At 46.2% G+C, this 25,683-nt stretch overlaps 1 protein-coding gene across 2 annotated transcripts in view; it reads left to right on the plus strand.

Annotated features, from left to right (window-relative positions):
* Positions 1 to 25,683, plus strand: part of TLL2 (tolloid like 2) — a 135,094-nt gene that overhangs the window by 24,036 nt on the left and 85,375 nt on the right. For both annotated transcript variants that reach the window (XM_036828878.1, XM_036828880.1), the window contains exon 2: positions 7,174 to 7,284. In XM_036828878.1, coding sequence (XP_036684773.1) covers positions 7,174 to 7,284 — 111 coding nt within the window. The remainder of the gene's footprint in view (positions 1 to 7,173; positions 7,285 to 25,683) is intronic.

Below are 25,683 nucleotides of genomic sequence, written 5' to 3' on the forward strand. Positions count from 1 at the left end.
CACTTAGCCACATGTGGCAGTTTAAATTTTTTTTTTTAATTTAAATTAATTAAAATAAAATAAAATACCAAGGATTATCTGCTCAGCTCTAGCATTTCAGCCTGACATGCTGGTCTCTGCTGGTGAAGCCTGTACTCTTGACCCTTTGGCTCTGGCCATAAATCCTCCTCTGTGGCTTTTCACCCTGACCTCAGGGCTCTGCTGGTCCACTGGCCCTCTCGGCACCTCTGCATCCTCCCTAGGCATGTGGGAGCACCCAGAGCCCCAGACACCAGGTGCTGGGGGCCAGATTTGGGAGCACCCTGGGCCCACGTCTCTGGACACTCCCCTCTACTCATGCTGTCCCATTGCCCCTGTGTGTGGTGGATGGGCAGCTTCTCCCAGACTTGAGCCTCACTGGGCTATGCCTTGGGGAGTTGGCTAAGAGCCTTATGTGCCCAGGCTCCCTCCCACCACATGTCCCGCTCCTGTCCTCTGACGTGGAGGGCTTCCTCCTACTCCCCCTTATGTCTGATAGGAACTCCCCTGCGACATATCCAGCTCCTTCCCTGAAGTAGCTTTCACCCTTCTTCCCTCACTGGGGCCACAGTGGCAGGATGGATGCAGGAAACAAGACTCACTCTGTATTGAAAATTCACCAGTTTAATGTTTTCAGACATTTCCATCATCTCAAAAGGAAGGAGACGTGGCTACTTCCCAGGCAGGTGGCTGGGAAGTAATCTGACCTTGCTTTGGGGATTGAACTCACATAAATAGAATTAATTTCTATTAATTTGTCAATATATATTTTTACTAATTTTCATTTCCTTTCATTAATTTATCAATAAATATTTCCTGAGCATATTCTCTATGCCAGACATTGTTCTGGGCATTACAGGGGTACTGTAGCCAAAAAAGTTGGCAAAAATCTTTGCCTATATTAACAGACCTTCTAGTGGTACCTTGGGTCCTGGTTTTATGGTGGCTTCCCAGCCAGGGCAGTTATTCAACCTGATTTTTGTGCATAATACTTTTTGCTAGTCTTGAGAGTGGCCTGGTGACTATCTCCCATGGGGTTAAGAGCTAATGGCCTGTCCTCATTTCCTGACATGGCCTTGACCTGTTGGACTGAGACACAGTGACCATCCCTACAGGAGAAGGTGCACTTCTTTCTATTTCGGGTGTAAATAACCTTTAAAGAAGGGTCTAGAAGCTCTGCTGGGTTTCAGATTCCATCTTAGGGTGGAGAGACTCAGGGCAGAAGACAGTTCTCTGAAGCTTCCTCAAGGCATTCATTCAACAGATATTTCCTGCACGCCGACTGTGCTGAGAATGGACCTGTGGGGCAGGCAGACACAGTCCTTGCCTTCATGAGACTGTACAGATAGAAGTGAATTAACTTCGGTTGTGATGAGATCACACAGGAGAAGTTGGAGTAGAATGGCTGTTTTCGAGAGTGTGGCCTCATGACTCAGGACGGCTCAGGAGGGGTAGAATGTCCTGTGACCCTTCTGGAAGAACCCTCCAGGACATTCAGGAGAGGCCGGCAAGAACTATCTTGGAAAAAAACAGGAGACAAAGGCTTCTCTAGCTGAGAGGGGAGGCTGTTTCAGAAGTGGGCTCCCTCCGTAACTCCATGGATGTAGCCCTCAAAGTCCCTGCAGTGCAGACGGAGCCCATCTCTCGGGATGTGAGCCTGGCCGGAGGCTCTGGTGGCATCCATGCCGTCTCTTAGGTTGCAGACAGAGCCCTTCCTGTGTGCTTGGCTCAATAAATGCTTCCTTCCTGCCTTCCTCCCTCAGTCTGCTCCTTGTTGTGCCTTTTTCCTGGAAGAGGAGCCATAGAGCCATAGTAGATATTGCGTTGACATGGAGTTGTGACCTCCGGGGAGTCCCAGAGTGACACCACCTGCCTCCAAGCTGACTCCTGATCATTCTTGAGTTCTCCTACAAGGCATTGGTTGAGATCCTTGAAGCAACTATGTGAGGAAGAGCACGTTGTGGTAAGAGTCTGGGGTGGCGACTCCCCACTGTTGCCTCAGGCTTATTTAGAATATCCAAAGCCCCTTTGATGTTGGGGTTTTCACCCCTGGCTCCCAGTTGTATGTGGACAGATGCTACTCTGCTAGGTTAGACCAGAGCATAATGAGAGTTGTCTTGGACTTGAGTCTCGCCTTTGCCAAGTTACTTGGTAAGTGATTGTGAACAAATCACTCAGCCTCTCTGCACAACATGCTCATGTCTATGGAACGGGATTGGGGTAGGGCTGGAGATGGCATCCTGATTCTGGACCTCTGTTCTGGGGTGCCCGTCACTCTGGTTTGAAGCCTGATGTTGGGGAGAAGGCTCAGAGAAGTCAAGTGATTTGCCGAAGGCCACGCAGCTATTAAATGGCAATAATGGGATTTGAACCCAGGATCCCTCTGGCTCTAAAGCATATGCTTTTAATCAACCTGCCTCCACAGGTGAACAATACAAAAGTTGCAGGCAGGAAGTGCCTTCAGGAAGAATTCCTTGCATGGGAATCAGCCTGGGGCTACTGCCTTTTGAGGTCAAGAGGACGCCTGAGTGCTGGGCATTGAAGTGCTCCAAAGCAGATGGAGACCAAGGTGGGCTGAGCAAGCCCTGGGGACAGTGCAAGAAGAGGAGAATTCTCAGCAGCCCTCTGACTTAAGAAGCGGTTGCTGAAGAGCAGCCCTATGCTCCCTTGCCCTGACCTCTGTCACGCTCTGGTTTGCAAACTGATGTGTGCAGGGACACCAGAGACTTAGCAAGGGGTGCTTCCATATAAGATTCTATATGATTCTATTATAAGATTCTATTCTGTAAGATTCTGTTAAAACTACTGGAGGATGCCCTGGTCATGGTGATCCTTACCCCACTTTACAGAAGAGAGCCTCACTTGTCACTCATCCTGAATCCCACTGCGTGCATCGGCTGGGGTACAAAAACCTCTGAGCGCTAAAGGGAAAACGAGAAACGATTGGTCACAGAGCAGCCGTCTTTGATGCTGAGTCAAGGCATCTAGGCCTGGCTTTCTCCTGTCTTTTCCTATCTGTATGAACTTCTGTTAAGGGGGGTGCTTGGTGCTTAGTGGCATATTTTGAATTCAGAACAACTGAAATAGAGTAGGTTAATGACAGTGATTCTTTTAAGTATAACTGAAATGTTTTCTGGACTTCTAATATTTCAAGATATGTGGATAAAAACCAAGATGAATAATTCCTTGTTTTCTTTCTGATGCAGCGTGTGTTATTCAATAAGGTCATTAAATCTAAATTACCAAATCACATCATGAAACATTTTTTACAGTTACAGTCAATGCTCATCTTATAAAATGTTTACTATTTTTTTTACTTCTTATGAACAAAATAAAAAATACATTTAAACTCATGGTGAAAAATCATAAATGTCAGGTTCACAATATACATAAGGATATGTGGTTTTAAAAAATTATTTGGGAATACACGAGCACAAAAGTTTGAGCACTTCCTTGGCTTGTTGGAGTCTTCCCAGGTCCTGTTAATCTACTCCCTTCTCCATCCGCCCTCTTGCTTCTCTTTCTGCTCTCAGAATGTGAGAAGTGTTCCTGATTATCTACCACTGTGAATACCATCATTGACACAGACGTTTTTTCTTTGAGGAAGAGATGGCACTGTATTGTGAACTTGTGCTAAGTCTTCAGGAAGGTGGGAGGGGCTCAGGCAGCTAGAAACCATCTTTGGCTGAGCCAGCTTTGTTACACATTTCAACAAGGTGGAAATAAGTGTACATTTCAAAGATTTAAGCAAATTTGAAGTTGTGCAACCATCACCACAATCCAGTTTTAGAACGTTTCTACCACCTGGAAAAGTTCCTTCATGGCCACTTATAGTCAAGTCTCATTCCCACCCCCAGCCGTAGGCAATCACTAACCTTTCTAGCTCTATAAACTTGCCTTTCTAGATGTTTCATATAAATGGAATCATATAATATGTAGTCTTCTGCATCTTGCTTCTTTCACTTAGCATGATGTTTTTGAAATTCATACGTGTTGTAGCATGTGTCAATAGTTTGCTCTTTTTAATTGCTAGGTGGTTTTCCATCGTATAGAGAGATCACATTTTGTTTATCCATTCAACAGTGGATAGACGTTTAGGTTGTGTTCAAGTTTGGGGCAATCATTAATAAGCCTGCTATTAACATTTGAGTATATGTCTTTGTGTGGACCTATGTTTTTATTTCTTTTGGGAAGATCTCTAGGAGTGGAATTGCCGGGTCTTGTGATAAGTTTAACTTTTTAGGAAAATGCCAAGTAGCTTTCCCTAGGGAGTATACCATTTTACATCCCTACTAGAAATGTATGAGGTTTCCCAGTTCTCTACACCATAAGCCTGAGTTTTAATCAGTCTTTGTTACTCAAAGGCCTTCTCAGTTTTTGTTTTACTGTTTAGCGATGAGAATAGGTTGGCTCTTCCAACTGCTCAAGTCCCTGAATTTCTGGACTCTCTCCATTCCTTTTCATTCCCACTATAAATTGCTCAATTCTTTTTTTTTTTAATTCAATTTATTTAAACAACAACAATAAAACAAAAAGAGTTCACCTATTTCTTCCACCTATTTCTCTTCACCTATTTTGTATATATATGGAATATCTATATAGATATAGATATAGATACACATATTTCACTTAGTATAATGCCCTCAACATTCATCCATGTTGTTGCAAATGGCAAGGTTTTGGTTTTTTTATGGCTGAATAATATGGACACTTTACATTGTTTCCATATCTTGGCTATTGTAAATAATGCTGCAATGAACATGGGGGTACAGATTTCGCTTCAAATTAGTGTTTTCATTTTCTTTAGATAAGTACTCAGAAGTGGAACTGCTGGATCACATGATAGTTCTATTTTTCAATTTTTGAGAAACCGCCATTCTGTTTTCCACCGTGGCTGCACCAATTTACATTCCCACCAACAGTGCACAAGGATTTCTTTTTCTCCACAACTTTGCCAACACTTGCCTTTCTAGTCGTTTTGATAACAGCCATTCTAACAGGTATGAGACGATATTTCACTGTGGTTCTGCATTTCCCTGATGATTAATGATATAGAGCCTCTTTCATGTACCTATTGGTCATCTGTATGTCATTGGAAAAAATGTGTCTTCAGGTCTTCTGCTCATTTTTTAATTGGATTGTTTGATTTTTGCTATTGAGTTGTATGAGTTCTTTATATATTTTGGATATTAACCCCTTATCAGAATATGGTTTGCAAATAATTTCTCCCATTCAGTAGGTTGCCTTTTCATTTTTGTTGATGGTTTCCTCTTAATGCAGAAGACTTTTAGTTTAATATAGTCTCACTTATTTATTTATTTATATTTTATTTTATTTTATTTTTATTTTATTTATTTATTTTTGGTTGCATTGGGTCTTCATTGCTGCACACGGGCTTTCTCTAGTTGTGGTGAGCGGGGGCTACTCTTCGTTGTGGTGTGCGGGCTTCTAATCACGGTGGCTTCTCTTGTTGCGGAGCACGGGCTCTAGGAGCGTGGGCTTCAGTAGTTGTGGCACGTGGGCTCAGTAGTTGTGGCTCGTGGTCTCTAGAGCGCAGGCTCAGTAGTTGTGGCACACGGGCTTAGTTGCTCCATGGCATGTGGGATCTTCCCGGAGCAGGGCTCGAACCCATGTCCCCTGCATTGGCAGGTGGACTCTCAACCACTGTGCCACCAGGGAAGTCCTCACCTATTTATTTTTGATTTTGTTGCTTTTGCTTTTCTATGTCATATTCAAAAAAATCATTGTCAAGACTTATGTCAAGGAGCTTATTGCCTATGTTTTCTTCTAGCAGTTTTACGATTTCAGGTCTTATGTCCAAGTCTTTAATCCATTCTGAGTTAATTTTTGTGTATGGTATAAGATAGTGGTCCAGTTTCTTTCTTTTGTATGTGGCTCCAATTTTCTCAACATCATTTATTGAAGAGACTGTCCTTTCCCCATTGTATATTTTTGGCTTCTCTGTCATAAACTAATTGACCATATAAGCATGGGTTTATTTCTGGGCTCTCTATTTGGTTCCATTGATCAATGTATCTGTTTTTATGCCAATACCATACTGTTTTAATTATTACCACTTTGTAATATAGTTTGAAATCAGGGAGCATGATGCCTCCATGCCCAGTTCTTTTTAAAGTCCTTATCTTTCTTGTAGTATCTTGTCAAACACAGCTAATGGTAACCAAGAGGTGCTATTGACATTCTGACTCCCCATCTCTTCACTTAAAGCCATAAGCTCATTTAGTTCATCATCTGCCTTCCAAGTTAATGCAGGCAATAGTTTTACCAAATACTTCATCACTGTGTAATATTGATTGCCTTCTTCCAGCCTTCAGTAATAGTTTCCTTGATACCCACTACCTGGCCCAAAGACAATGGATTTTTGTTACCAAGAAACATACCACTTCTGATAGCAATTTCTGTGTTAGTCAGGATAAAGAGGTTGTGCTGCAGTAACAAATAGCCCCAAATCTCAGGCACTTATAAAAATAATGGTTTTTATTTTCCTCATTCATGTTATATATCCATCCTAATCAGCCATCCCTCTGCTCCATATCATATTTACTCCAGAACTTAGGGTTTTAGAGTCACCCCTATCTGAGCCACTGCTTGTTCTCTGAGAGAGGGAATGAGGACATGGTGAATCATACACTAGCTCTTAAAGCTCCTTCTCACATTTGATTAGCCAGAACAGGTGAAGTGGCCAATGCTGACATCAATAGGGAAGGGAAATAGAATCTTTTCCCAGGGAACGGAAGCAAATATTGTGAACATTAGTATCATGTATTATATTATGCTTTTTAAAAAAATATCCTGAAAACTCTGAAGAAGGGAGAAACAGCTGTCTTTGTGTGGTGGTTTTGCCCACAGCTGCCTACAGTGACAGTAAGACAGGGTGACCTTTCAAAATACCTTACAGACCTAGGCCTTTGATCTTTATTGTGGTTGTCCCCAGCCCTGTGGCTTTGATGCACAGATTTATTATCTGTTGTTCTTTTTCTACCAGTCCTATCTCTTAGGCTCAGGAAGAAATTTGATTGGATGGACTATCTTTTCTAGAGTTTACTACTGAGCTTCCAATACCCTCTGGGCCACTAGTAAATTCATTCCTTGATCTCCAGCTTAAATTGATCCATTTCTGTTTTTTCTTCCCAGCTGTCTTTTGGGGAGACATTGCCTTAGATGAAGAGGACCTGAAGTTATTTCACATCAACCAAACCCGTGACTGGATCAAGCAGTCAGTGGAGGAAACAGGACACAGCACCGGTAAGTACTGCATCCCCTCCACCCCTGCCCTGGAGAGAAGGGTCAGGGACTCCAGCACGGGGTGATGTGGACCACAAGTCATAGGTATTTGACCTGTCAGTCCAGGGCCCACCTGTCAGTGGAAAACCAGAGGGGTCACCCCTTCTCTGTTGCAGGCTGTGAAGCTGGAGCCTCCAAATTTGCTTATCCTTCTAAGAAAATCTTCATTAGCCTCTTTATCCAAAGATTCAGCCCTGAGCTCAGAGAGTTCAGAGTTGAACTCAACATAGGTTCTCAGGACTCTGGCCTCAGGGTCCAGAACTTCCCAAATGGAGAGAATTCCTGGATGGGCTCCATTTAGGGCATATCTGATGGTGATGCTGATACTGATTAGCAGTGGGAAGATGCTTGGTGGGGGGGGCGCCCCGGGGTGGGGTGGTATTGTGCACTTGTTTGGCCTACAAACCAGGTGACAATCCCCTGGGGGCAGGAAACACAGACTGGGTGTCAGACTTTGATTACTCTTCTCCTTTGATTACTTTTCCTCCTTGCCTTCACCTTGGGGTGAATAGTAATGAGACTGGTCTCCTGATTTCTCCTCACCTCCCTGCCCACTGGGCTCGGACGCCTCCCCTCTGTGGAATCTCCATTCTCAGAAGCAGCCCCAGGCACTGAGCTGTGGGAGCTGATAGGCTGTGTGGCTGACTGTGGCTTATTATCCGGTGATCAAGGCTCGTGTGTGCCTGATGCTACACTGTCTCTGCTACCTGCCACCCCTCCACCCACCCTCCCTTCCTTTCTCTTGAGGATTTTAAAAAATTGTGGTAAGAACACTTAACATGAGATCTACTGTCTTAACAAAATGTTAAGTGTACAATACAGTACCATAAACTACAAACATGATGTGATACAGCAGATCTCCAGAACATTCATCTTGTATAACTGAAGTTTATACACCACCCCCCTTTTTTAGCACCTATCATGGATCTAATGCGGTGCTGGTGAGAGAAAGAGGAATAAGATGTGACCTCTGACTTCAAGGAGACCTTTCATGCCAGGCAGACAGGGCGGACAAGCTTGCTAAGATCTCCAAAGTTCAGTTTTCCTATCTGTAAAATGGGGATGAAACCAGCACTCGCTTCAACAGGGGTTGGGAGGATTGACTTCAAAAGTAACAGGCTAACCTGGTGCCTAGCACATGGCATGTTCTCAGGCAATGGCAGATGTTATCACTAAGCACCCCAATCCGGAGGAATGAGACTGAAGTGTAGATAGATAAACTGTAATTCCTCATGACAAGAGCTACAATGAATCAAGAGCAGTGGGAAGAAGATGGGCCAAGAAAGACATCATGGGAATGGGCACTCTTGCCTTGTGTCTTGAAGGATGCGTAGGAGTTCCTTAGGTGAAGAATCAAGAAAAGATATTTCAGCAGAGGAGAAACTGTGTGCAGAGGCAGGGAGTATGAGGGGCTGTCTTAATTTGAGGAACAGAGGAAAGGTGTGGGTCACTGGAGGGTGGCTCTTTGGGGGGCTATCGTAGAGAGAAGCACCAGGAGAAGTTGCTGGGGTAGACGATGAAAGTCCCTGTTGGCGGGGTGGGTGGGAATGTCCCCAGAGTAGGAGGCAACTCCCCCGGTGCCCAATGCCTGTTGCGCTAATGAGCTGGAGCTTTCCCCTGTGGGTGGCAGGGGTCCTGCCCAAGGTTTCTGAATAGGAACATGATGTGCTCGTCTTTGGCTTGGGGGAGTCTTGGTGGAGTCCCCTCTCCCGCTGCTCTCCACAGCCCACCAGCTGCCCTGAGGTTGCTGGGTTCCGGGCTGGATGCTTGGGCAGCCTCACCATGCTGCTTGCTGGTGGTGATGATGGGAGAGGTGTTGTCAAGGCAACCCCTTTCCCTCTGCTGATGAACCTGGTGGATTCCAAGAACATCCCCAAAGCCCCCCATCCCTGAGGTCTTGCAAGGCTCCAAGATTCCACCAATTCTTCATTTCAGTATTTCCTGGCAAAAAAGGCCCTGTGATCTGTATCCACTTGGGAGGGAAGGGGAAGAATATATTGTATTCATGTTTCTGGATGTGGTCCCAATTCATTCATTCACTCACTCACTCACTGATTCATTGAAACCTCTATTGAGTGTTCACTTTGTGCCAGGTCTTGTGCCAGACCCTGAGACGGTATAGACTGAGGTTTCTCTTTTTAAGGACTTACCAGCTGGTGGAGGGAATAGATGCAGATACCCAAAAGGGTAAAGAGTGAGAGGTGGAGGTGGGGTGTCCCAGGAAGCACAGTGGGAGTGAGGGCACTAAGAAGAACGGGGACCATTGCTGTGGGGAGAGCCAGAAAGGCCTCCCAGAGGAGGGGGTCCTGGGGAGGTGGAGGGGTTTCCCAGGCTGGAGAAGAAGGAGTCAGAGGGTAGATAAGGACATTCCAGACCGAGGGAGGCGTCCTTCTTGGGGTGGGAAATGGGCTGGCCGCCTCCACTAAGGAGGTTACATGCTTCCTTCTTGTCCAGTGGTTGGTTCCCTCTTTCTCGGGGGTTGGTAGGGCTGTGCCCAGAGTGGGGGACAACTCCCACCGCTCATGGGGATGTGAGCAGCTACAGGAGCTAGGCCAGGCTCCACACAGGATGTAGGGATGAGGCAAGGCAAGAGGGCAAAGGCTGTCAGAAGGCCAGGGGTCCTCATCACCAGTGGTCGGGAGGAGGGAGGAACGATTAGGCACGTTAGAGCTTTTTTTTTTTTTTTTTTTTTTTTTTTTTTTAGAGCTTCTTTTTGGTGTCTGGCTCTATGATTATCACTTCTTCGGATTTGGGGGACCTCTCGTGGATGTTTTGAAAAGTCCATTTGAATTTTAAATGGGGTTTTGGAATCCAGATTATTTTTCACACCATTATATACACAGCCTTAATTGAGCTCTAACAAAAGGCAGCATCTCTTCATAATTCTGTCACTCCAAGTCATCATACGCTCCCCCCGCCCCCCCGCCAGATTCTTACCTGGAGGCCTAGAGAAGTTGACCTGAGTGTAACTTCGTGTGATTTAATTTTTTAACTTTCCTTTTTGCACCATTACTTTAGTACTTAAAACTAGTGAACCTCACATAGCTCAAACATAGAGTGTGATGTACTTTTACATGTGTTCATGTCTACGTAACCACCACCCAGACCAAGGGATGGAACATTTCCAGAACCCCGGAGACTCCCTCATGCCCCCTTCCAGCCAGCACCCACCCCCCAGTAGCCACTAGTCTGACCTCTCTCCACACAGATGCATTTTACCTGCATGAATGGAACCATGTGGACAGACGCATTTTACGTGCATGAATGGAACCATGCGGTGTGTGTTGTTTGTGTCTGTCTCCTTTCCCTCAGCTTTTTGACTGTGAAATTACCCCACGTTGTTGGGTGAAGCGCTGGTTTGTCCTTTCATCGTTTGCAGTGTTCTCCTGAATGAATGTACCCTAGTTTATTCATTCTTCTATTGATAGCCATTTGGACAGTTGACAGTTTGGGGCTATGAAAACTAAAGCTGCTGTTGTCTTTCTTGTACGTATCCTTCGGTGGACACAGGCACTCATTTCCAGGAATGGAATTGCTGGGTCACAGGGTATATGTAAGTTATTAGTAGAATCAGTCAGTTTTCCCAAGTGGTAGTACCAGTTTACACTCTGTGTGGGTACATATTGATTTGGAAAGCAGGGCGGGGCAGGTGGGGTGGTGTGTGTGTGACCATGCAGGATCCAAGGAGGCCTTTGGGTCTTGGTCTCTCTGGCTTGGGGATCCCACTCACACCTCCAGACCTGCACAGCAGTCAGTTGATGCCCGGACACCATCACAAATGCTTAGGGTTGGTCCTGTCAGCAATCCTTCTGCTGTCCTTGGGGGACCTGCCATGGCACAGCATGGGGACCCAAGCTTGGCAAATGTGAGTGAGAGACCCCAGAGAGAGGCTGGGCCTTGGCCAGCCACCATGGCAGTTGTGTGCCCAGCTGCTGGAGAGTGGCCTGCCTGGAAGTTGCCTTGAGGATGCTGCAGTGAAGGGAAGCCTAGCAGCCCTGCCTTCGCCTCCTTCGTGGAGGTCTCCCAAGGCTGCCATGGTCAGCCTCACGGTCTAAGAACCTGAGTACCTGTCTTCTTTTTCCTTCTCCCCTGTGAGCTGAGAGAGGGCAGAGTCCACATATATTTGACTTTGGATCCCACAGAGGTGGCCCGGCACTTTGTATCTAGAAGGCACTGGCCAGCATTGTTGGAGAGGGGAGAGGGACGAGATAGACAGAGACTGGCAGGCCCTGGAGCACCTCCCAGGGGCCTCGGGGTGAAGAGCTCCCACAGGGCTTTGCTCCCAGGAGGGCAGTGAAAGCGCTGGCCACCGTCGCAGGCTTTGGTCTCAGACTGTCTGGGTTTGAATCCTCGAGCTGGGCCTCAGTTTCTTCATCTGTCAAATGGGAATAGTAATAATCCTTACCTCAGAGTGATGTTGTGAGGAGAAAAGGAAAGAATACGTGTAAAGTGCTGAGCGCAGTGCCTGGCATATAAGAAATGTGCAATAAATATCAACTCTGCCTTCTCTTCCTCATTATTATTAGTAGTAGTATTTGCAGAAAGAACAGTGACCTGGGAGGGTTTAAGGTTAAAGTGGAGAATGGGAGAAATTTGCTACGTGCTGGAGGGAACTTTGGGGGCTTGGGCAAGAGGCCTTTGAAACATGTACCTTTCTGGGGTTTCCTCCTTCCCAAGCTTGAGATATGTAATTTTTTTTCCACTATATTTTTATGGCAAGGTGATTTTTACCCTGATCACTTTTCTCTTGAGGGCCAATAGTACTTTGCATCTATCTAAAATAGTTATTTTATTTTCAGAATGGGAATATTTTAAATTTTTTTTGCTCATTAAACTAACAGTGCTAGTTGTTAAAAAAAAAAAAAGTCCAATAGCTCAAAATTGTAGAAAGTAGAAAGTGAAAATCCCCTTTTATCCCAGCCCTGGGGGTCCCCATCATGATCTGTTTGCTGGATTCCTTCCAGCCTTATTGTGCTCAGGCCATGTGCAGATATTTTTTAAACATAAAAGGAATTTTTCTTAACACCCTGTTGTGTAACCTTTGTCTTTAACACCACGCCATGGACATCTTTTCACGTGGTACTTTGAGGTCTATCACATTTAATGTGCAACTCTGCCACCATTTATCGAATGCATCCATACAGATGGACATGACGGTTGTTTCCCTTCTTTTCTGTAGTGTTTTTTTCTATTAGAAATGTTGGTGCTGTGAACAACACTGTGCTGTTGTCCTTTAAACATTTGCTTTGATTAAAAAAAAAATTTAAAAGGAACCACACCTTTATCTGCTCTTTGTACTTCCACATGTGTGAAAGGATGTGTTCTTAGATATCGGTTATTTCATTTCCAAGCTTTGGTGATTGCCCCTGGTGTTTTGGGCGGTGGCGTGGGAAGAGGGCTAAATCCCTGGAGGTGGATGGGACGCAGTGCAGCCCCAGATGCCTCCTTTCCCTGGTTTATCCTGTGAACCTGAAGCTGCTTTCCTGGTTGCAGAATGAAACGATGTCATAGCCCTGGAAGTGATCTAGTCTCCCTCGTTTCCTAGATGTGCCCAATGTCCCACATTCAGTCAGTGGAAGAACCAGAACGAGAACCCAGGTTTCCCATCTCCTAGGCTGTGTCCTCCATTGTACCAACCCGTCTGCCACGTTGCCAGGTGGAAGGAATGGAAAACAACAGAGGTGCATGTAGTCATTCCTTTGCCAGCCCTGGGAAAGTAGCTGGAGTCTTTCTGGGCCAGGAAGCGAGCAAAGACCTTGTGCCCGGGTTGGTTTGAGAGCCCCCTCAGGGTGCTGTGCTGGCCACAAAAAAAAAAAAGCCACTGACAGCTCTCGGGCCCCCAGCAGGAAGCATCCTCGCTGTTCACTTAGGACCCCGGGCTCGTGGTGATTACTTCCGATCAGTCTCCCTGCCTCCAGTCTCTGCTTCCCCATCCTGCTTCCAGGTGATCTTCCTGGGCCTGACCTTGCAACCACCGTACTGGGTTGAATAGTGTCCCCCCCAAATTTATGTCTACCTGAACCCCAGAATGTGACCTTATTTGGAAATAGAGTCTTCGCAGATCTAATTAGTTAAGGATCTTGAGATCAGCCTGGATTTAGGGGTGCCTTAAATCCAATGACCGGAGTCCTTACAAGAAGAGGAGAGGACTCAGAGAGACACACAGAGGAAGGCCACGTGAAAGAGCGAGGCAGAGACTGGAATGATGCAGCTATAAGCCAGGGGGCACCAAGGATTGCCGGGAGCTGCCACAGACTAGGAAGAGGCAAGGAAGGATTCTTGCGGAGCCTGCAGAGGGAGCACGGCCCTGCCAACACCTTGATTTCAGCCTTCCAGCCTTCAGAACTGTGACAGAATAGATTTGTGTTTTTAAGCCTCCAGCGCTGTGGTAACTTGTTGCGGCAGCCCTAGATAACTGACAGCACTGTGTTCTCTAAAACCCTTCCGTGGTTGCCTGTCACCTAGCAGAAACATTCCTTATCTGGCCCCCAAGGTCCTCCACGCTTTATCCACCACTTACATATCCGGCTCCCTTCCCGCCCCTCAGCCTCCTGCCAAACGCAATGACGCCGTGTCTACAGGCCCCGAGTGTCCTTCCTTCCAGCCTTCTGTTCCAGCTCTGCCCTCTGCTCCAAGTCCCCATTCTACAGAAAAAGAAATGAAGGTCCACGGGCAGCCTAAGACGCACCCAGGGCCCTGCATCTGGTGGGATTCGTGACACCTCTTTAGTCAGCACAGCTGCCAGCCTGGGAGTCCACCTGGGTTGACAGCGCTGTTAACATTAACCTTATTTTGTGCTTCAGATGGAGAGAGCGCTATTTTCCCCCCATTTTCAGACAGCCCCGTTTCCCTGCCGTGAGAGCCTCCAGAGGAAGTGGCAGCAGCCTTTTGGATGTGCCTGGGGGCAAGGAGGCAAGAGCGCATTCTTCAGGGAGAGAAAGTCCTTCTGTGTGCATTTTATTTGCAGTGAGAAGAATGGGAGTTCTGGGCAGGCATGGGCCAAGCTGTTCTATGAATGGGGCCCTTGAATTAACATCGCCGAGTTTCCTAAAGCTGCTAATCGGATTAGCTGTGTAGTGAAGGAAGTACTTAGCTGGACGCGCGCACACACACACACACACACACTCTCCCATCCTCTTGCATCCTCTTCGATGTGGTGGTGCAGAACCTGACGCCCCCATTTCTGAGCTCTGGGACACCTCACCCCCTAACCACACAAGATGTGGAGGAAAGCCCCGCATGGTTGATGTTTGGGGACTTTTTGGTTGTTTATTTCTTCCCTAAAGAGTCCTGGAAGCAAAGTCGAACGTTCTCATCTTTGCGCATGTCTGGAAACGTGGAGAGGAAACCTCATCTTGCAGTTTTCTCCCTCCGGGTGATGGCTCTGATTTCTTGCTCTTTGTAATGAAGACTCTGGAAGGGGAAATGGCTTTCATTACTTACTGGTTCTGATGGAAGCTGATGTTTCCTGTCTTGTCTATTCTGAGCCACTGGACCATGTCCACCTCTATTTAAGAAACCAACCTTAGTCTAAACTCCTGCCATCCGTGTAGGGCATCCACATAAGCCTAACAGTTTGTGCATTTGAGTTCAAAATAATAAATTAGCAGGAGAGAGTCGAAGACGTTAGTTTGGCTAACTTGCCTCCTCTCCCTGGGCCTCATCACTCCGAGATGGACCCCGCAGAGCCTTCAACTCCTTGAGTTCCTTTTCCTATGCTGCCCGTGACTTGGAGGGGCACATGCTACCGTCACCTGGTCTCAGTGTCCCCTCTGAAGAGAGGGTCTCCTGAAACCATATCCTTACTTCTTTCCAGCCAGTTTGAGCTCTGGATTTGAACGCTGGTGTTTCAGGCTGGAGAAAAGAGGGGAAGCAAAGGCCGTGGGGCATCGAGGGACTAAATTTAGGCACAAAAGGCTAAAGCGCACCCGTGAGAGACCCTCATGTACTACACGCGTTTCTGGGCCCTGCCTTCCAAGGTTTGAGGGTCTAAAAGGGACCCAACATGTCTCTGTCCCCAACATATTTTTAGCTTTGAGGCCCTTGAGAGAACTCATGAGCGGGGCTGCTTTGAGCAGCCCTATCGACAGGCTGTGGTTTTTCTGGCTCTGCTCCCGTGGAGACATTCCCCAGGCTTTGTAGACATGGCTTCGTCTTTTCATTAATTTTCTTTATTGGTGGTGGGAGTACTGCTGACTGACCAGTGTCCAGGAAAGAAGTGGGGGCAGTGGTGGCTCCCTGTGACATCCTGTAGAAGGGACAGTGTCCTGAGCTTACGGATGAATGCCAGGTTGGACTTGCTGAGACAGTTAGTTGGGTTCAAGGCTGTCTTCTCTCACGTCATGGAACATCATGGAACACCGTCTCAGTGAGACCTGGTGGCCTCTGCTGCTGGGGGCACTCTTACTCATCCTTTCCACTGTCTCCTCAAGAGCTTTGGAATAAGGTTTTGGGGACTTCTTTTCTCTACGTATATTGTACTTGACATTTTGTGGTTCCCACACCCTCTGAGAGTCTGATGAGTATTTTCAGCACTTCTCCGAGAAAAAGGTACACACACAATTTTGCTTGCAATTTCAAGAATTTTACTCTGTGGATCCCAAGTTATGCACCTCAAGTCCACAGCCCCCTTTTTCTGTCTGTTTCCACTCTGTTGGAGATGTTCTCACGTGGACATCCTGGATCCTCGAGTTGCAGTGTAGAAAGGCATGGATACTGGAGTCAGGCAGGCCTCCCTGGCTCTGTACTGATTAACTGCAGGAGTAAGGGAGCCTCCTTCCTTATTTGGAAAATGGGATTGGAGAGGGGGGATTGGGAAAGCGTAGGAGGTAAAGCACTCATCCCAGAGTCTGACACCTAGTAGGTGCTCAAGAAATAGTAGCCACATGGCTGCCCGTGTGCTGGATCCTGCCTTTTCTCCTCCCCGGCCCACCTCTGTGTCTCAGACTCCACACTTCCTAGATGCCTTGGAAGTCTTCTCCTTTGCAGTACCCTGCCTGCACCCCCGTGGGGTCTCTGGAGCTGGACCTGCACCAATGTGACCTGACCAGATCCTTGGATTTAGATTCCACCAGCACATGGGGAATCTCTATCAATCCCCAACATAAAGCCTTTCCTAGTCTTCCTGAGTCAAACTCTAGGTCATGAAGTTGGCCAAACAGAGATCTGAGAATTGATTAGATGCTGGTTCTTCTTTGTTAGCAACAACAAAAAGAATAATAATAACTACAATTTGTTGTGTGCTAATTTTGTCTTAAATGATCTCATTAATCTTTTTTTTAAATTAATTAATTAATTTATTTATTTTTGGCTGCGTTGGGTCTTCGTTGCTGCATGCGGGCTTTCTCTAGTTGCAGTGAGCAGGGGCTACTCTTCGTTGCGGTGCATGGGCTTCTCATTGCAGTGGCTTCTCGTTGCAGAGCACGGGCTCTAGGCACGCTGGCTTCAGTAGTTGTGGCGCACGGGCTCAGTAGTTGTGGCTTGTGGGCTCTGGAGCGCAGGCTCAGTAGTTGTGGCGCATGGGCTTAGTTGCTCCGCAGCATGTGGGATCTTCCAGGACCGGAGATCGAACCTGTGTACCCTGCATTGGCAGGTGGATTTTTAACCACTGTGCCGCCAGGGAAGTCTGATCTCATTTATCTTCATGCAACAGCTCTATGTGGCAGGTACTGTTGATACCTACAGGTGTATTCAGAGAGGTGTGTAATCTTTCTTTGATCACACAACTAATTATTGGCAGAGCCAAGATTAGGACTTAACTCTGTCTAATGTCAAAGGCTGCTTTTAGCCTCTACGCTCCATTGCTTCTGGAAATAGATGCTGGCATCACCACTAACCCTGTCGCCTTGAGCTGTGAAGACTTGGTCTCCCCACGACTACCTTTGAGAGGTGTTGATAAAAGATATGGGCAAGTTCTACCCACTTCTAGGGCTGCACTTCATCCTGCCCTCTGTCATCTCAGGTTGCCATTCAGTATGTGCCTTGCTGCATCCACCAGAGTGTCAACAGCTGTGACCTGTCTTTGTTTGGTCTTGACCCTCCCTCTTTAGTTCCAGCATCAGCCTGGGCACAGGGACAGCACCAGACAAACCCTTGTAAGTTGAGGATGGAGTCTCAGGAGTGCATGATGGCCTCCTTGCTCCTCTGCTCCCCCAGACCAGTTGGGGTTAGGACTGTTTGTTTGAATGTGTGATGCTTAGAGTGGGAGCCTGCAGTGGAAGAAAGGCTTATGCTCAGGGGTGATGCCCTTGGGCTGGGCAAGCCCAGATCACCTTGCAGGGAATGTCTGAAAAGGGCATTCTTTGGCCACATGGTCAATAGCTTGTCTTTACTGAGCCCTTTGGACAGAGCCCCAGGTGTGGTCGTTAGGTCTTTTCCGAGCCAGAGCGGGGGTGCTGGCCTTCCTGCTCACTCCTCCAGGGCTTAGACCTTTTCTTCACAGACCTGCGCCCACTGCCCCCCCCCAGTTGATGGCTCCATTTCACCCCTGCCCCTCCCGTGGGAGTTCACCTTGGCTCCCATGGTCTAGAACTTCATCTTTATGGCTACACTGCTCCTCTGGCATGACCTACACTCCCCTTGTGTCAGTTCTGCTGACCCTCTCACACCATCTTCTTGATGACAGTCCTTTTCCCTCTCTCCTGCCCCCGCCCCTTTCCTTCGTTCAAGGAACAGGTGCTAATTGGGGACCTCTTCTGTGCTCAGCACCAAGGATACAGCCGTACCCACTTTTTTCTTCTGCCATGAAGGAGATGGAGTTTTAATGATGGAAGTGATTATGGTCATGCTTTGGCGGTACTGGAGGAATGGGGCAGGCTGTGGTGGGGGAGGACCTGTGACCCCGCTGGTGTGGAGCCCCACCGACCTCCCAGAGGAGACATGGTCCAGTGGGCAGAACTCACACCTGGAGAGGAGGCCCCAGGTAACAGCTGTCATCCAGGCAGAAGTTGGTGTTGGGTGTCCAGTTTGGGACACAGGACCTGATGGGAGGCAGGAATGTTTGTGTGAGGCCAGGGACCCAGGCAAATAACATCAGAGAGGCCTTTAATAGAACTCACAGAGAGTTCCAGTGCTATGCTGGGAGCTCAGAAGAATGAGGCAAGGACCCCTGGTTCTTCCGTGAAGTGGGTATTAAGGAGGACAAGCAGTCAGAGGCTTGGCCTGAGAGAACAAGATGGGGACAAAGGTCTGAAATTAAGCAGAATCCCTGAGATCAAAATCGGAGCCAAAGGTGATGTGCTGCTGTGACCCTCGAGTGTGGAGCCCCAAATCCTTCAATCCCCCCACCCGAGGACAGGGCTGGCCGTGTGTGCAGACAGCAGTCAGCAGCTGGAGAGGAGGAGGGCTGGGGTACAGGAACCGGGTGAGGCCTGACAGTGACTCCGCTCATAAAGTTTTCAGTTTAGTAAGATGATTTGAGATGATAAAGAGGCATCTGATAAAGTGCGCATCTGCTCTTTGGGAAGGAAAAAAGAATGCAACATAAGGATTCTATCATCTGGTTCCCTGGGACCTCATTCAGAGGCTGATTATACCTTGGATTGAAGCCAGAATTCACTGTGAACTTGAAGTGTTGGGAAAAGTAAATTCACCTTTAGGTTGATTTTTATTATGACTGCATTTGTCAGAATTTGGAGAAACTGGGCTGGGAGTCCACTTGGAGTCACAACAGGGTGCAGAGCCAGGTGGGGGAGGGGCAGTGCCACCCTTGGCCATCCATCCAGGGAGCCGTTATTCCAGCCACCCCCTGCCCCCCGCCCCCGCCAATGGGCCTGAGTCAAAACTGGGAGATTAGCTTGAGAAACCAGGACAAATAAGAGTTTAGCGCCTGACATTCTAGGCAAGGTTCCTTCGGTTTTGAGATACAGAATCGTACTCAAGATAGGTCGATAAAAGAGTTTATTTAAGAATATGTTCTCATGGCCATCCAAGGACAGAAGCAGAAGAACTGGCCTGTTGGGGACTTGACTAGAGACTGGAGAGAAAAGAACAAAGCTGGCTTCTTCTCTCAGGGGCCACAGAGAATCTCTTTTTGGCTTTTTCTCTTCTTCTTGCGCCTGACCCATCATGGCCACCATGTGCGAGTCATATCATGATCCCTCTTCTCGAGTGTCCCCCACTGAAAGCTTGTGGTACCCGCCTACCTAAGGGTGCCAAAGAAGACCTAAGAGTGGAAGAAATTGCCAAGGGAAGGAGTATAAAGTGAGCTGATCAGTGCCCCAGGGAGGCAGGAGGAAGAAAGGAAGTGATAATGGTCTGTGTCTGTGGCTTGAGAGAGGAATGAAGGATGGGGCAGCCTCTGGTTAGTGGAGAGGATGGGTGAGTGAACTGACCTCCCACATGTGGAGATGTGGAAGCAGCTCCCTTTGGAGTTAACCTAGTCTTGAGGTCAAGCCTGGTAACCTCACACCCACTTTGCCATTTATATTATTTTCATGGGAAAATACTTTATGAGTTCCCATTAGCCATCTTAATCCCTGGAATTTGGGAACACAGCCTCATGAGAGCTGGGGATGGCTTGTTTCAGGTGAGGATCTAACCTTCGCCTATCGGTTTTGGCCAACAGAAAGATTGTGCCTCACTCCCTGACCATCACTCTTTGCTTCTTCTTAATCTGATTCTATTTTCATGCTCTGTTAACTGTGTATGTTTTTGTTTGTGTTTACTAAATGGAATTCTATGTTTTCTGTTCTTAATTTAAATAGTAGGTGATCTCTAAAGCAGAATGAAATGATATAAACCATACTTTGTCTTTTTATTTGTGCAACCCTCCAATTGATTGTTCTAGCATCAGTGGCCTCAATATAAACAATATTCCCCACCCTGACCTAAGAGCACCTTGTGGTGAATCCTTTTTGACAAAATAAAGGATTTGTTTATCCAAAAAGTAATCACCCCCTAAAATTTTTTAATATAGCATGTTTGGTTTTCATGCAAATTTGCTCTTGTTTTTCTTGGCCTCTTTTGGATGTGTGCATTTTGTTACAGCTGGAAACTGACCTTTGTTTCAAATGCATTTACTACTCAAGTATTTTCTTATTGGGCATGATATGAACTAAATTGTTTTCGAACAAAACCAGGGCTACAACTTTTCAGTTACCCACTGTACGGCATGTCAATTCACCTCATGAGAACTCCTTATCTGTAGAATGGAGGGTTGGACTTTAAGCTTCCTGAGGGCCAAGAATGAGTCTCTCAGTTCTTTTGCCAAAGATAATCCAGGAATGTATGGGGACTCAATGCATGGTGTCTGCTGTGCGCATGGCTGATTAGATACCTGCAGTGTCTTCAGCTCCCCCTTCATGTGATGCCTCGTGCAACTTTAGAACGGTCTGCTCAAATTGCATCTAATACGAGACCTTCCAGAGACCTTCCAGTGGGCTTCCCACAGGTGTTGGCAGCAATGTGGCTGTGGCCTCCCTTTGTCCCATCTTCGAAACAACAACAAACAACAATGGGCTGGAGAGAGGAGGTTGAGAAAGGTCAGACTGCCCCCTGCCCCAGAGCCGCGTGAAGGATGTAGACACTGGACACCGGTGACAAGGGGGCTGGGTTGGGAGAGCTGGAGACACAGCTCAAGGGGTGGCTCTGCGGTGTGAGTTTGGGATGAGACTCCCCGCATCACGTTAACCTGTGGCTGAAGTGCTGGATGGCCCGGACAAAGTCACATTTCTTCTGGGGCCATTTACACTGAGGTCTGCAGGTCATTATTTCTGTGGTTTCCAAAGAGGTCCAGAGAGAGAAGGTGGTGAAGGTGGTGGGGATGCCAGTGGAATCTCATTCTGCGTTCTGGTCATCTTATTTCTCTTAGTGTCCTTTAATGAGACTGCCCACAAACAGTGAGAGAAAAGCCCCAGCTGACCTTGGCACTGAGCCTTTGAACTTTATCCAGCCCCCATCCTGCTCCTGCTGCTACTGGCTTCTGCTTCCCAGGTTCTCCATGACCCTCCTGCATCCCTGGACCTTACTGCCATTGCCAGAGGAATTCCTGTCTTCCCTGACATGGGCACCCCCTAGAGGCACGACTTTCCCATTCACTCTGCAGCCCAGAGGTCCTAAGTGGCCAGTCCACCACACAAATACGGTCTGCAGACATGTTTTGTAGTGCTTAATTTTTTTAAAAATTTACTGCCAAAATTTAAGAATCAAATTTCTCATAAAAATCCAGAACTCTGGCTTCTCTTGAAAAGTTGGAATATCTGGCCACACTGGTCCAGCAATCCCACATGGCAACAATCAGTGGAGTTGCATAACATGGGTTGGACTCTTGAGGAGCAGGTGCTCTGTGGTTTCCCAGAGACCCCATTACTCCCTATTCATCTTTCACACTGACCTCTTTCACGCTGATGTACTCCTTGCCTGGGCCCCCAACTCTAGGTATTTGAGTTGGCACATTGGGCCAGTGAGGAAGGGACAACATCCTTGGGCCCTAATGCAGGTTCCATGACACCGGCCAGGGCTGCTTCTCTCTTCTGCATCTAGAGAGGAGTCCCTAAGCTTTAACTATTGCCTGGTAGTCTGGAAGATAATCCTTCTTCTGGAGTCTCTTTTCTTCCTTTCTTTGAACTTTCAATCTCTGGCCCTCCCCACCCCCACCCTCTAACGCCTCCCCACCCCCCTACCCTCTAACCCCTCCCCACCCCCCACCCTCCAACCCCTCCCCACCCCTGCAACACAGCATGCCATGTCCCAGGTTCTGGCTGGCACTGGGGTGAAATACAAAACAGGCCAACAGGACTATCTTGCAGGGGGTGGTTTATGGCCCAGCACATGCATTGGCATCAAAACAGGTTCTTTCTGCCCCAGTGAATCAGAGGGATGGGACCATTAATAGGTTTTAGCCTTTCTGAAACAAAAGGGCCATTCCACTTCACTGACATATGCCACCACCCAGAAAAACACTAGTTACCCTAACCTCTATTCACTTAGATTATCTCTTAAAGGTGAAGCCATTTATCTGTACTTCTCCTTGAACTGAGCTGACTTCTGTCCCAAAAGGTCAAAGACAGGCCACGGAGCTCCATGGTCCTCTTTCTGCTTCTCTCCTCCAGTTCCCAGAAGAGGGCTTGGGTTGGTCTTCCTTTCTTTGATTCCTGAGTTCCTTGCTACTCTTTCTGTGACCCAGTTCATGGGTCCTTTGAGACATCTGTAAATCTTTATCGGTCATTTGGTCATCTGTGCAAAGGCCATGTGATAAAATCCTTTTGAGATGTTCTATGAGGACAAACTTGTGTCTCTTCTGAAGGACTTTTTACCAGGTAGTGAGAAAGTCTTAACCCTTAGTTGTAGGTTAACTTCCTACAAACTTCCTTGCCTGGGGCTTTCCATTCCTTCTCTGCTCCTGTCAGACACCAAGGGACAGAGTGATGAGGCGTAGAGCAAGGGCCGGGGGTTAGAGCCTCCCAGCTCTGCTACATACCAGCTGGTGACCACAGATCAAGTGCTTTAACCTCCTCGAGCCTCAGTCTCCTCATCTGTAAAGTGGGAGTAACAAGAATACCTCACCCCACACAGGTGCAGTGAGAATACACGCAACTGAGATAATATATGCAAGCATCAGTCAATCCTATTCAGTCCAATTCAAATGGACATATTTGTTAAGCCTCTGCTATGACACCACACAATGGAAATAGAATGTTATCTCCGTCCTCAAGGGGTTAAGTGTCTTGTAGGGACAATAGACTTGGTCTGCAAATAATTATACTCCAGGCATGGTATGATCAGGGCCGGGAGCTCCTTGAGAGGAGAGGCTGTGTCTGATCTATTTTTCTATCCCTGGAACCTGATACAGTGCCTGGCACAGAGAGGTGCCCCGAGGAAGCATGTTGAATGAGGGAATGAATGAACGGGTGAATGAATAAAGGGCCATGAGGGGGATGTAGGTGAAACAGAGGCAAGGGATAGCTTCATGGAAGAGGCTGTGAAGGATTTTGTTTAGGATCGAGGTGGGGAGGGCATTGCAGGTGGAAGGCAGAGCCTGAACACAGTCATGGAAGTGGGAGCTTGGCAGGGTGGTTGACAGGTGGGTGAGAAGGTGGGACTTGGACTATCCTCCATGGGCCCTCCCCTACCCCGCCTCAGTGCCCGGAAAGTCTTCGTCCACCCACTTCTGCCCTTCCCTCAAACTCAGCCAGCCCCTCTCGGGGAAGCCTCTGAATGCCCGATGTCTTCCTATTTGTCCCAGACTGGCCTGTGGGCTCTGTGAATTATCATTTATCTGTGCCCTCCCAGTGCCTAGTCCTGTGAGAGGCACACTGTAGATGCTCACCAAATTTGCTGAATAAATGATTCTTCACAAAATGAAAATTCCACTTCCACCTGACTCAGCATCATTGTTACCATTAATCTCTTTATTTTGCTACTCTAATAGTTGGAAAATGGTACCTTATTTTTGCTTCTGTTTTCATTTCTCAAGGGTAAACAACTTCTATATATTTACCTACTAATTACATTTTTCTTCTATGACATGTTCACCAATTTCCTTTATCCAATGCATGTTAGACATAAAGTTTTTCTCATTGATTTGCATGAGCTATTTATATAATATGGATAGTAACCATTTGTTATCTTCAGTGCAGGTATTTTCACTTGTATGGGTGTTTTATTTTCATTTTAGGGGATTAGTCTTTCTGAGATACAAAAGTTTTAAAGTTTAGAATTTAAATATATCAAGTCAGATTTTCTTTTTCTTATACTTCTAAACATATAAAATTATTCCTAGTATAGCTCTGGGAAATAACATATTTTTCCAAAGTTTTTCTATGGTTTGTTTGTTTATACTTAATTCTTTCAATCCATTTGGGTTTTATTTGGAGGTACCCCTCCCCCCAAGTTCTGAATAATAATCTCAATGCCATCTAATTCATATTTTTTCCCCGTGTCTCCTTTACCACATAGTGTGTGTTTTTATATGTAGTGTTAGCATTTATGTCCCATTCATCTGTGTGTCTTTTCATGTTAATTTCTTTATATGTTTTAATATTTGGTGGCCATCCTTCCTCAAGGTCCTTGCTTTTAATTTTTAGAAATTTTTTTTTTTTAATTTTATTGGAGTATGTTGACTTACAATGTTGTGTTAGTTTCAGGTGTACAGCAAAGTGATTCAGTTATAGATATACATATATTCATTCTTTTTTAGATTCTTTTCTCATATAGGTTACTACAGAGTATCGAGTAGAGTTCCCTGTGCTATACAGTAGGTCCCCGTTGGTCATCTATCTTATATATAGTAGTGTGCATGTGTTTGTCCCAAGCTCCTGATTTATCTCCCCCACACCCTACAATGTTTCCCCTTTGGTAACCATAAGTTTGCTTTCGATATCTATAAGTCTGCTTCTGTTTTGTTAAGTTCATTTGTATCTTTCTTTTTAAATTAGATTCCACATATGAGTGATATCATATGATATTTGTCTTTCTCTGTCTGACTTACCTCACTTAGTATGATAATCTCTAAGTCCATCCATGTTGCTGCAAATGGCATTATTTCATTCTTTTTGATGGCCGAATAACATTCAATTGTATATATGTACCACATCTTTATCCATTCCTTTGTCAATGGACATTTAGGTTGCTTCCACGTATTGGCTATTGTAAATAGTGCTGCAATGAAGATTGGGGTGCATGTATCCTTTCGGATTATGATTTTCTCCAGATATATGCCCAGGAATGGGATTGATGGATCATATGGTAGCTGTATTTTAAGTTTTTTAAGGAACCTCCATACTGTTCTCCATAGTGGCTGTACCAATTTACATTCCCACCAACAGTGCAGGAGAGTTCCCTTTTTTCCACACCCTCTCCAGCATTTATTGTCTGTAGACTTTTTATGATGGCCATTCTGACCGGTGCAAGGTGATACCTCATTGTAGTTTTGATTTGTATTTCTCTGATAATTAGTGATCTTGAGCATCATGTGCTTTTTGGCCATCTGTATGTCTTCTTTGGAGAGCTATCTATTTAGATCTTCTGCCCATTTTTTGATTGGGTTTTTGTTTTTTTGACTAGAGCTACATGGGCTGTTTGTGTATTTTGGAGATTAATCCCTTGTCAGGATTACCATCTAATTCATATTCTTTCCCCATGTCTCCTTTATCACATAGTGTGTGTTTTTACATGTAGTGTTAGCATTTGTGTCCCATTCATCTGTGTGTCTTTTCATGTTAATTTCTTTATATGTTTTAATATTTGGTGGCCATCCGTCCTCATGGTCCTTGCTTTTCACTTTTAGAAATTTCTTGAATAGTCTCACTTGTTTATTCTTCTACATGAATTTGAGGATCACTTCTCCACAAAAATCTAAGAAGATCCAAACAAAATCCCCTTGAATTTGGATCATGATTGCATTAAACTTATAACTTCATT

This window comes from Balaenoptera musculus, chromosome 16 (assembly GCF_009873245.2).
Source record: "Balaenoptera musculus isolate JJ_BM4_2016_0621 chromosome 16, mBalMus1.pri.v3, whole genome shotgun sequence".
Taxonomy (NCBI): domain Eukaryota; kingdom Metazoa; phylum Chordata; class Mammalia; order Artiodactyla; family Balaenopteridae; genus Balaenoptera; species Balaenoptera musculus.